The sequence below is a fragment of the Nymphaea colorata genome, chromosome 1, assembly GCF_008831285.2.
Source record: "Nymphaea colorata isolate Beijing-Zhang1983 chromosome 1, ASM883128v2, whole genome shotgun sequence".
NCBI classification, from domain to species: domain Eukaryota; kingdom Viridiplantae; phylum Streptophyta; class Magnoliopsida; order Nymphaeales; family Nymphaeaceae; genus Nymphaea; species Nymphaea colorata.
The window spans coordinates 9,265,705-9,278,465 of NC_045138.2; the positions used below are offsets into that span (position 1 = coordinate 9,265,705).

Below are 12,761 nucleotides of genomic sequence, written 5' to 3' on the forward strand. Positions count from 1 at the left end.
ATATGGTCCACGTGCATTTAATCTTCCACGAGCCCAGATCTAAACTGAATCCACATGCAGCTACGCTTCCCATGAGCTTAGATCTGAATAATAATGGAGTCCATGTGCTGCTATTCATCCACGAAGCTAGATCTGACTTACAACTTTCCACTGCAACTCCCACGCAGTTGCTTACGCTCGACTACATCCACGTTGGGGACCTAATCACAAATACCTTTCACATGTGATTAGGTTCCCCTTTCACGCCGCTTCACTATCTTTCGATCAGCAGAGAGAAGATAGAAAGGAATGATAGAGGAAGAGAAGAAGTGGGAAGAGATGGAAGAGGAAGATGAGAAGGGTCGCCGGAAAATCACGACAGCCGCCGGTGGAGAAGGGTGGAGATCGCCGGCTCTGATACCATGTTTCAGCCGGCAGCCATAGAGAGAGAAAACGTAACTTCATTCACTAACCCCCTAAAATAAAGAGATTAGGGTTGAAGAGAGATTTACAAAGACATCAATAGAAAATAGAGGAATGTTTAAAGAGACCTAACTATTAAATATTGCAAAGAACCACCTAGAAACATAAACTCTTCTAATTCAACACTCTTCATAAAAGTCCATTCTTTATTACCTATGACATCCTATTGTATTGATGAACATTAAGAAACGGAAGCAATCACCAAAAGAAAGGAAGAAATAAGCTCTTAATTAGGCCAAACGTCTAGGTATTTATGGGGTATGGTTTTCCTAAATTTCTTCAATGAAATTGGCAACAACATCCAGGCTTCAGAACATAATCACCGGCTTTCTAGCTGTTATGTTGATCTTTTAGTAGAAATGGTACAGAATGATATTGAGAGGGTCAAAATTTCTGGTTCCAATATTGTAGCTAATCTTCTTTTTATGATTGGTAAAATTTCTTTAATTATCCATGATCTGAGGCCCATTTTTTGACCTATTTTATCTTCTTCCCCTATTTTTTCTGTACTAATATCAAAGAAAAGCTTTTATTTTGATATTCATGCCAGCACATGATTTAACTTGTGAAAGTTTTTGTGTTAGAAGATGGTAAATTTGTTCAGAACTCTGGATCATGGTGTCATGTCTATCTTTAGATATTTTTTCCTAAACACTATGTTGGTTTCATTACGAAAATGGTAGACGACCGATTCTTGATAATTGTGATTTTGGAAATTCCTATAGATGTGCTGACGATTCTCTTCTAAGAAATCATGCTATATTAAAGTTAATTTACTTGTTCCAGGGTTGTTGCTACAATTGGCATGCTTCCAAGTCCACCATCTGGCAGGCTGCTCTTGCTGCTAAAATCATTGAGCGAACAAGTGAAATGTTCTTCCTCTAAGAAGGATAGAAAAAGAACTTTGCTTTCGGTTGGTTCGATTGTTGGAGCTGAGGTTTGTGTTGCTGTATCAACTTAGTTTCTTAGATTAGTATTCGTTTAACAATTTTTCATGCTCCGACTGGTATAAATCATATATCTCCTTAATCAGGAGGTTGCTTTTTTCTTAGTATTGTTTCAGGAAATTAAAGCTTTATACAAAAGGAAAATTTCCCTTGGAAATTTTTCCTGATTGTTTGTCTTAGGTATTGAAGTAATTCTAGATACAATTTTTATCAGTGAAAGTAGTATTTTTTACTTCTGTCATGTGTCTGCAGATTACTGATATAAGAGCTTCTGAAATACTTACAAAATTCAGTCTTGGTCTTCATGGGAGAATATATATCACAGAAGTGAGTGCATTTTCTCTTCAATGGGTCCTTATATATTGTTGGGATTGCTTTGTTGCAGTCTACTCATCTTCACCCTGTGTACTGACTTCTTGGTGACAGGTATGTGATCATGATGATCATCAGCCATTTGACTTAAATCCATTTAGTAAATTTAGAATTGGGCAAACATTGATGGCCAAGATTATTGCAAAGGCTTCAAAACCCAAGGATACTGCAAAGAGTTATACCTGGGAACTATCTGTTAGACCTTCCGTGCTTTCTGGTAAATGTTTTTTATTTTTATGCATCTGTTTATATTCCTTTTACTGATGGCCTTTCCTGATATAGTATGTGTGCATATATTATGTGTACAGTCATGCACTTGCATTTTCTGTTGCATTATGTGTTTTCTTTTCTCTATAGAAACTTGCATGTATGTGTTTCCTCTCTCATTATTTGACTTTGCCTTCATGATCTGATGAGAAACTCATTCTTCACTTTCTTTAGTTTTGCCTTCTATTTGTTCATCCAAAAGTTGTAGTGATCATTTTGTGAGATAAGATTGTTTTGATAGCCTTGTGTACACCATTTAGGGTTAGAAATGTATTCGGCATATTGTTTTAATCCCTTTATTTTGATTTTTTTGAAAAAGCTCTTTGTCATCATAATGGCATTTCTTATAGATAAATTTTTATCTGAATGCTCTATTCCTGCCACATGGTTGTAGAACCTTGTGTGGTGCTTAATCAATGTAAATGCTTCATTACTTCTGTATTTGATTTTGCTTTTTTGAGGTGGTACTTAGTCATCTGGTATAGTCTTCTTCACCTGTTTTTTGACTTATTCTTTCTTGTTTACTTGCAGGAAAGGTGGAGACATCTGATGAGAACTCACGTGAAGATTTTGACTTTTCTAATGGCCAACATGTGATTGGTTATGTCATTAACGTCGGTGATGAATGGGCTCGTTTAGCAATCTCGCGGCTTGTAAAGGGTGATTTGTTTGTACTGGATACTTCTACTGATCCCTCTGAGCTTCAAGAGTTTCAGAAGCGGTTTAGACCAGGACAGCCATTATCTTGCTACATTCTGAGTATAAACAAAGATAAGCGCAGGTTGCGGTTAGGATTAACAGATGTGGTCAGGCAGCTGGATGATAAAAGAGGTGGATCAGATATGAATCAGGATTTGTTTGGGCGTATTCGAGAAGGCGATATCATTGGTGGGAAGATAACTGAAGTACTTCCTGGTGTTGGAGGTTTGGTCATTCAAATCAGTCCTCATGTATTTGGGAAAGTGCATTTTACAGAAGTCACAGATTCATGGGTGTCTAACCCCATAGATGGCTACAGTAAAGGACAGTTTGTCAGATGTAGGGTCTTAGAGGTTGGACGTTCTGCAAATGGAGCTTTTTATGTTGATCTTTCTTTACGGGATTCCTTTATCAACAGTCAGGCAATTAACTTGGGAGGAGGAACTGTTGATCTGTAAGTACAATGTGTGTGTGTGTGAGAATTCTAAGTCATCCTATGTGGCTTTAAACCTATGTTGTCAAGGTGCCCGGGCCTGGCCTGGGTGCTACACAGAGCCTAGCACCTAGGCGAGCCTAGGCAAAAAGGGTGATCAATTTTTTTTTTTAAATTTTTTTAGTTATGTTAATTTGTCAAGTTATTTTGACTAACTATTACTAATGTTTGAAATGTGGAGAGTAGTATTATAACAAGTATAATCAACTTAAACAATAAAAAATTAATTGTTGACTTCATTGGATATGCTAAATCAATAGAACAAGTTTAACATTACTCATTAAATGCACAATATTACATATTATATAACAGGTTAACAATATATAATTATATACATATAATAGGTTGATGCAACACTATATAACAAGTATAACAGACTGTACATAACAATATATATATATATATATATATATATAACCTATGTCACACGAGTACCTGCATGGTACGGGTACCGGTACGCTCGTGGGTACGCCAATAATTCGGTCAACGCGTATCGGGTATGGTCAACGTACCCGGGTTTAAATCGGTCCACTTTTGGACTCAGTCAACTTTGAGCGAGTCCAAAGATGTCCATTTTTTATTTTAACGATTTTAAGTTTTTAACTTTTAAAAATTACCTAACGTTAAATTGGTCGAAGAAAACCCTAAACCCCTTGACATCTTCCTTCTACCCATTTCACGAACGAGAGGAAGCATCTGGGGCGACCGGCGACTTGGGTGGACGAACGGTAGCGACCATCGAGTTGGGTGGACGAACGGCGGTGACGTCGGACGGTATTTGCTTTCGTTTGCCGATTTCTTCTATTTTCTGTTAATGCGCTCTTCTTTCCATTTGTCTGGTGCCGGCAGACGTCTTTCCACCGTCGAGATCTTCACTTCTTAAAGCACGTAGTTCAGTTTTTCGTCATTTCCTCATCTGTCTTGGAGATGCTATAAATGCCGCCTCCGTTCCTGTTTTTTCCTGTATAAGATTTGTTTTTATATTTATCTGACATTTTGGTATTGCTTGTTTTCTCATCGGTTGAGGCGGTTCTTTTATGTGTGTTATTTACAACATGTCCAATACAAATTTTGTTTCCTTTTGTGTGTTATTTACAACGTGTTCAATTTTGGGAAATTTTGCCAAAGTTATTCTGTAAAAATCGTCACTGTTTGGGACTTTGGGGATGTTTAGTGAGTTTTCACTGTAAATTCATGTTGTTCCTGTGGAATTAGATAATGCCTTTGTTTTGACTTTCAAAACAAAAGGGTGGCTAATAGTGACTGATTCAGTGATTCTGTAAAATCTTGACATATATATATGTGTGTGTACGGCCGTACCCCCGTACCCAAGTTTTTTGTAAATGATTCGTACTCGTACCCGCACCGGCACCGGCACCGGTACCCATACCTATGTGACATAGCACATAACATGTATTATAATATATATATGTATTACAATAATACATATTATTATATGATATAACTATGTAATATAACCATACTAATGTATACATATAACAATACATAAAAATGTGTAATCAATACAAATAAAGTAGATAACAATATATACTCATTAAGAAACTTTAATTGAAAGGGAAGTGACTTTTCACTTTCCCATGGATTAGGCGTGTTGGCGCCTAGGCCAGCTTATGCGCCAACACATATACCGTTGCCTAAATGGTGGACTTAGGCGACAGGTGTGGACTCATGCTTAGTCCACGCCTAGACAAGTCCCTAACAACATAGCTTTAAACAATCGTTTTTGTTTTGTGCATTCCAAACCCATAATGGATATATATTGCTTACCGTCAGTGTCACAGATATCATGGTATTTTCAAAAATATCGTGACATAAACGTTAGAAAGGGGAGAAATGAAAAAAGCACAAAAAAATTGTGATATTTTGAAAATATCCGCCAAAAATATTTATCGTAATAAAATCACATTTTTTTCGCCACTTAATTTCTGTGCTGTTTATATGTTCTTCCACTTTTTTAATTTCTAAAAACTGCACGTTATGAATTCTTTTGCTAAAAAAGGCCACAACATGTTAAAAGCAAAAAAACAAAGGGTATTTTTGGAACTGATTTATTTTAATGGCAAAAAGGGTACTTGATTATAACTTTTAGTGAATAGGGTTTATTATTAACTTTACCTTTCGTGTGAGAAGCGAGGGTTTGATAAGTGAGGAAGCTGTGTTTGGCGTGTGAGCGTTTGAGAAGTGATGAGTGATGACCTGCATTTTTGTCGGAACAGCTTTGTCAAAAAATACCCGAGAAAAAACGTCGCCGATAAAAACCCGAGAACGATATTTGTGACAATGCTTACCATAATGCCAGTTTATAGTTAGTGCAAAAGAAAAAATCCTGCAGTGATGTTTTCTAAACCATCTTGGTCACTCAGGTTATGAAACTCTACTATTTCCATGTGTGCATCATACCAGAAGTATGACCATCCTTTTATGTAAATGTGTACCTTCTCCAGTTGAATTGGTCTGCCAAAGTATATTACCATGTGTGTCATGCTGGAGGTATGAACCATTTTTATATAAATATATATATTTTTCTAATGAAATTGGTCTGATAAGGACTTTGATTTTCTGTGGTTAGTACAAAAAAGGCTGCTGGTTTTTTGAAGTGTTTTGGACATTTAGGTTGTGAAACGCTGTTACTACTATGTGTGGGTCATGTTGGAATCCTCACCTTTTTTTTTTGTACAACACACACTTTTATTCCTTCAAACTTCAACCAGTGGTAGTTATTAGAATGCATAATTTGGTTTTATCTGATGTGCAGCTCCTCCTCTAAGCGCTTTACAAAGTCTGATGACTTGTATCCTAACATGGAAGTAAAGGTGTGAAACATTTCTTTAGTAGTTGATTTTTTTTGTCTGCTTTTTGAAGGTGTAAAACTATTATGTGAAGATGATTATTTATTCATATTATGCATTGCATGTATCTATTACATTGGTGATTAGAAGTATAACCTTATTCTGTGACTGAACTATTTTATACGGACATAGTGACAAAGCAGAAATATATTTTATTTCATGCTTAGATTATTAGATCCATATAGAAACTGAATGGTGTTCCCCCAGTTTTTTTTTTTGTGCCTCCTGTAGATTGGTTTAGAAAAGTTTTCTTCTTCCAGTTAATTCTTGTGGTCATATTTTTGCGAGACCAAATCATAATGATCTTTCAACCCATCAAGTGTTGATGCATCGTGTGCTAGTCGTGGTTTTTGATGCCTTTGATTTTTAACACCTTGATATGATGTGCTTCAAGGTTCTTATTTGTGTAGGACTCAAAATGCCATGCATCGATTTATGTTTTCATTTGGAGCACCAAGGGCACACAAATCCACGTATATATTCATGTGTGTGTGTGTGAGAAAGTGCACATGCACATGTGTGTCCTATATATTGATTTGGTTATCCATCATACTCCAAATAGTTTATCTTTTAAAAAACCTAACTGCATGGATGAATGGAGAATGTTAAACATGATGGAATAAAACAAATCATGGAAATCTAGTGTTTACATCATATTTTATGCTGACAAAGTTAAGACATTAGCCTTAAAACCTTTATTGAATCTGATCAGTTCATCAGATTTTGGTTCTCTTTTTTTCCTTTTTGAAATTGTAGATTTCAATGTTCCACATTCATCCATCTATACATGATGCGCCTAACAGAGGCCAGGGCAGATGATGAATTTGAGTTTAGGTAGATTAAACATTATAATCACCATGTCAGTTCTGTGACTAGATTGCTCAGTATATTCTTTAGGTTTCCAGTTAGGAGTTAGGAAGATATTGAATTGTGATATCTGTTGTTCACAGTTATAGTTCTTATGTAACTTTAGTAGGTTATCTGTTGTTTTAGTCTGTATCACCTATAGGACGAAAATATGTATGATCATCCTTGCCTTGAGACTGTTCAATGATCTTTTTCTATGTCACATTTCTTTTGTACTAGGGTTACGTAAAAGTTGTAACGGAAAAGGGATGCTTCATTACACTATCGCGGAAGATTGATGCAAGGATCCTTCTGTCTAATTTATCGGATGAATATATTGAAGCCCCTGAAAAAGGATTTCCTGTTGGGAAATTAGTACATGGAAGGTAAGTTTCTCAATAGTCTGATGACTTGATAAAAAAAAGTTTCTGACAGTAATGTTAATTTCGGTTTACTAGGGTCCTTTCTGTGGAGCCATTGTCCAAGAGGGTTGATGTATCTTTGAGAACAAAACTACCAAGGGTAACACCAGATATTAATATTATTGACATGCAAAGTTTTAAGGCTGGAAATATCATCTCTGGCAAGATAAGGAGGGTTGAACCATATGGTTTATTCATCACAATTGACCATACCAATACGGTATGTTTTGTTCTAGTCTCTCTCTCTTTCTCTCTTATTTCTTTTACCAGCAATTCACATTCCACATTCTTGATTAGGTTGGTCTGTGCCATGTATCTGAGGTTCCTGATGAACATAGAGATAGTCTAGAGGCCAGATATTGTGCAGGAGAGAAAGTTATGGCAAAAATTTTGAAGGTAAAAGTTTTCAGTTGTATTTCCTTGAGTCAAGATAGTTGTGTCCATTGGTAATGCTTTCACTGAAAGAACCCTATGGTCATGTACCAGTACTGCATATGGCTTGGCTTTGAAATAACCAATGGTTTACCAGTTCAAATTAGCTGTCTCAGGTTTTTTAAGGCTGATGATAACAAACCTACTGCTGGTTTGGTGGACCCGGTGGGCCAGAACCACCATTGTTTTGTCTTCACTTCTCCCCATCTGGCCTGTCATGCTGTTTCAGGTCCAATACAGCCGAATCTAACTGTGATCGGCTTGAATTCTTATTTATGAAAAAAAATGTTGGTAAGGTTTTTTCCTTATGTGCATCTTATTTTGTTTCCTGATATGTGAGCTTGTCCTACCTTACAACCAGATAAATGTTGAACAAGGCAGAGTATCTCTTGGAATGAAGACTTCTTGCCTAGGTGGCCATCATACCATTACACCGAAAGCTAATGGCATTGGAAAAAAGATTGCTGATAATGCTGCAGCTAATGATGTTTCTAATATCTTTATGGAAAAGAATGGCAGTATGACTGCTGATGAAGTGGCTGTAGATGACAATGTAACCAATGATCTGTTGATTCCTTCTCAAATCAAGTCAAGGGCTTCGGTTCTCCCACTTGAAGTCACTTTTGATGATGAGGAACTTGGCTTGGGGCATCAAGTAGTTGACTTTGATGACTCCGGCATCACCAAAACAGTTGCAGAAAGCTGTGCAGCTGAAAAGAGACGTTTGAAGAGAAAAGCCAAAGTAGAGAGGTTGCCTTATTTTCTGTATTTGAATAATTTAAAACATAATGTTAGCTGCATGTATCAACCTATGGTCACTTTTCTTTTTAACTAAATGATATTTCTATCTTTTTCAGAGAGCTTCAAATTAAGGCTGCTGAGGATAAGCTTCTTAATGAAGATGCAGCTCCTACAAGTGTTGATGACTTTGAAAAACTAGTTAGGAGCTCTCCTAATAGCAGTTACTTATGGATTAAGTACATGGCTTTTATGCTATCACTTCGTGATGTCCCAAAGGCTAGATCTGTTGCAGAGCGGTATGTTGTAGGTTTATGGTATCTTATCACACCCTGTCAGTTTAAACTTTTAAGGGTGCTGGTGCAATATGATTTGAATAGGCTGATTTTATATGTGTGTGTGTGTGTATATATATATATATATATATATATATATATATATATATATATATATATATATATATATATGATGTGGCTATTTCAATATAAAAACCGAAATTACTAATTGTTATTCTGAAAAAACAGAAAAACATGCATCATCTATTAGGATAAGTTAATGCATCCGTGATTTAAGGCTCATTTAGCAACACCTCTCTCGACTTAAGGTTTAGTAAGTTTAGCCTCATTTTATCTTCGCTGGGTTCATCCTTATTTCTTTCTTTTATTTGTCTTCCCTCTTGCAAGTGCTTTGGCAACAATAAACATGAGAGTGGAAGGAGAAAAGCTGAACGTATGGATCGCATATCTCAATTTAGAGAATGAATATGGCATTCCTCGCAAAGTATGAGATGTGCATACACCTTATCTTTTTCCGTTTTCCTGCCTTAAGTATACTTTCTTATGCATTGTCTTTTATTCAGGAAGCTGTTGAGAAGATTTTTGAGAGGGCATGCCAGTCTTGTGATTCCAAAAAGTTGCATTTGGCTTTGTTAGGGACATATGAAAGAACTGGGCAACAAGAGTTGGCAAATGAGCTTCTAAATGGAATGACAAAGAAATTCCGGACTTCATGCAAGGTAGTCTTAAATTCTCTTCTTTCCTCTTCTCATCAATGTATGTGTGAAGGGCCTAATCTTTTGGTGAACCATTAGGTCTGGTTGAGATATATAGAGACCCTCTTGAAGCAGGGCAAAGGTGAAGCTCAGGCTGTTGTAAATCGTGCAATTTTAAGTCTTGGCCAGTGGAAGCACATCAAATTTATCTCGCAGGCTGCTATGCTTGAATTCAAGCATGGTTTACCTGATAGAGGCCGTTCAATGTTTGAGAAAATTTTGAGAACATATCCAAAGCGAATTGACCTGTGGAATGTATATCTTGATCATGTACGTAAATAATTTTTGTTTCATAAGCTATGTCATGCGCTATCTATGTCCATTTTGATGGCATTATTACTTCTTCTGCCTTTGTTTTTCTACTAGGAGATACGCTTGAAAGATCAAGAACTAATACGGGCACTGTTTGAGAGAGCAACCAGTTTGAGTCTTCCTCCAAAGAAGATGAAGGTCTTTAATATGTAGTCTTGGGAGTACAAAGAAGTATGTACTCGTCATTATTAACTTATTGACTTTTTTCTCTGTTCTGATGATTGCAGTCTCTTTTTAAGAAGTACCTTTGCTATGAGAAATCTTGCGGCGATGAAGAACGGGTAGAATATGTGAAGAGGAAGGCCATGGAATATGTTGAGAGTGCCACTGGTCCTTGACAGGGTTTTACCGCTTTGAGTTCAGGAGCACCCCGTGTGATTACGTCTGTGGTCCTTATTTTTTCTTGATTATCTCATTCACCTATGCCTGCTCATTTTAAGAGGTATGCCTATTTTATCATGGTAAATTGGTCATGTCTTTTTTATGGAATGCATTCCTACCTCCTCCAGTAATTAGTCTTAGGATAGGATTCAAATTATTTTCCATAGAAGCATGAGAATTATTATGATCTATGATGCTCTTTGTGTCTTCCTAACCATCGTTCTTTGTTATATGCTTGTGAATCAGATCTCCGATTTTGTCTAGCTTAGGTGCATGTAGAAGTTTAGTGTATCATGTGAAGGTTCCAAGTGTTGGGTCTACGACCAATGGCTCTGATGGCTGCAGAGCCGTGGATGCTGAATCCTTCATTGTAAGAAGCAACGGTATTAAACTCAATGAATTGTTTAGTCATGCATTCACCCATAAGCAGCTAAATGGACTGTTTTCTTAGATTCCTTCCCATGCTGAGATCACGTTTGGGAAGGCCAACCTGAAAAATATCAGGCTGGCCTCAAACATTAGTATGGGCCTAGTTGAGCCTCTGATAAGCAATTTTAAAGGGTGTGAGGAAGTGTCTCTGTTGAGAGAGAGAGAGAGAGATAGGGGCTTTTTAGTTTGTCTTTTTCTTATGGAAGTTTTGTTTTCTCCAGTCTTGACCGGTTACCTGAAAAGGAGTTGATATGGACAATTGCGGAGATGTTGACTGAGTCTGTCATCGAATGCCTAGCAAACATCTACAGACTACAGAGAAATGAGGTCAAAATGCAAGAGGGGTATATGACTCCGTTGAAGGATTAAAAAATGTAAATTTGCAACTGATATTTTTATTTTCTATGTTTACACCAGTAAGTTGATTTCCTGTTTCTTAGCTGATATTTTTATTTTCTATGTTTACACCAGAAACTATATGTAAAATTTTACAAGCTCAAGGTGAATTGTTCTAGTACGGAAACCACGACCTTTCTTGTAAATTGTTTCACAACTTATATCATTATACGAGGATTTAAAAATTCAAACGTCTACGTTTAAGTGGATTGATGAGTTTGATGATCCTCTTTCTGATGTGTATTTGCACATATTACTGTTGAAATGCCCATTGTTACTCAGTGCTTACCCTCTAGTACTGGGCGGCACTTTAGGGATGGAGTTTGGTTTCTCACTAAGTTGACGAATGCTTCCTCACAAGGCTTTCTCTCTCTCTCCCTCTTTCTATATTTATGTGCTTTTAACAAATAAATCTTTTATCGTCTGTCACATGACCTTTTTTTTTTTTTTCCTTTTGAAAACCTTTACAGCTGGCAGTCTTTGTGAGAGAAAGATTAGCATCAATCAACCGTAATTTTTACAATGAAGAGATAAAGGCTGCGGTAAAGCCTTATAAGTAACATGAATGTAAAATAACAAAAAGTTTAAGGGCAGCTTTGATCTTACATGATACATGGATGGTGTCTGGTTTTTTTTAAATAAGGTTTTACATGTAGTGGCAGTCCACTTTAATATGTGTTGTTTTTTCATGAAAAATGATATTGTTTGTAATGTAGGTGGTTCTATTGATACAGTACATCATCATAAGAAGAGAAAATGACACACTTAAGCTAATTAGCATGGAGTTAGTTCAAATCATTTAGGCAACCACTTGAACCATAGCTTTATACTCAAGACTGTGTATCAGATCTAGGCACCATGCATTGTTTTTTTATTTTGGAGGATATAATGTTGTCTTTCACAAATAAACGTGGTATACTTATTGTTCGAATCTTGCATAGTTTGCATCATTGTAGACTTCCACTTCCAATGAATTACTATTTGTAAACAAAAGTCCTCTACGTGCAGATGATTTCAAATATTTGATTATCATTAATGCTATATTTTAGTGAACTTTCTTGGGCTTTTTCATGAACTTAACTTCTATCTATTGTAGAGCTAATGTTTGGTCTTATCATGGTCATTTAGTGGAGCTTACCAATGAGAGATCTGTATGACTGTGGATCTATTAATTTTGATAGGTCATTATAGGTCATTATGAAGATGTGTGTGTAAATTCATAGACATAATGAGCGGTTTAGCTTTTAGCATCTCGTTATCCTACAACAAATCAATAACATATTTTCATTAGGATAGTTACCAAGAAATATCATAGTTGAAGAACATTGTATTAGAAATTTTTTATGAAAGTTGCCAACATAGACTGCTAAAATGGTTATACCTCAGAATTCTTCTTGATAAACAAAAAATTATCAAGAGGGGATCTCTTAAATCCACACTTTAAGACCACTTCAAAAAAAATTGTGGAACCACACACGATGACTTTGCTTGAGTTCATATATAACATTCATTAGTTTGCACACTATTCCACGTTCCACCTATTGTTTAACATTAGGTGGCTATGCATATAGACAATTTTATTGAGATCATCATAAAAAAATGCATTATTTGCGATACATGTGCTAGTCATGATATATAACCATT

General features: G+C 36.2%; 1 protein-coding gene across 2 annotated transcripts in view; it reads left to right on the forward strand.

Moving 5' to 3' along the window:
* Window positions 1-11,366, forward strand: part of LOC116254417 (rRNA biogenesis protein RRP5) — a 70,551-nt gene extending 59,185 nt beyond the window's left edge. The window contains exons 26-42 of one of the 2 annotated variants that reach the window (XM_031629809.2): window positions 1,249-1,399; window positions 1,662-1,736; window positions 1,836-1,998; window positions 2,580-3,201; window positions 6,017-6,074; window positions 7,197-7,342; window positions 7,415-7,598; window positions 7,676-7,774; window positions 8,172-8,560; window positions 8,668-8,847; window positions 9,232-9,328; window positions 9,408-9,563; window positions 9,639-9,869; window positions 9,966-10,049; window positions 10,139-10,353; window positions 10,943-11,095; window positions 11,193-11,366. In XM_031629809.2, coding sequence (XP_031485669.1) covers window positions 1,249-1,399; window positions 1,662-1,736; window positions 1,836-1,998; window positions 2,580-3,201; window positions 6,017-6,074; window positions 7,197-7,342; window positions 7,415-7,598; window positions 7,676-7,774; window positions 8,172-8,560; window positions 8,668-8,847; window positions 9,232-9,328; window positions 9,408-9,563; window positions 9,639-9,869; window positions 9,966-10,049; window positions 10,139-10,249 — 2,746 coding nt within the window. In that variant the 3' untranslated portion in view covers window positions 10,250-10,353; window positions 10,943-11,095; window positions 11,193-11,366. Of the gene's footprint in view, window positions 1-1,248; window positions 1,400-1,661; window positions 1,737-1,835; window positions 1,999-2,579; window positions 3,202-6,016; window positions 6,075-7,196; window positions 7,343-7,414; window positions 7,599-7,675; window positions 7,775-8,171; window positions 8,561-8,667; window positions 8,848-9,231; window positions 9,329-9,407; window positions 9,564-9,638; window positions 9,870-9,965; window positions 10,050-10,138; window positions 10,354-10,942 lie in introns of both variants that reach the window. The other variant, XM_031629802.2, reaches the window with a different exon arrangement.
* The last annotated feature ends 1,395 nt before the right edge of the window (window positions 11,367-12,761 follow it).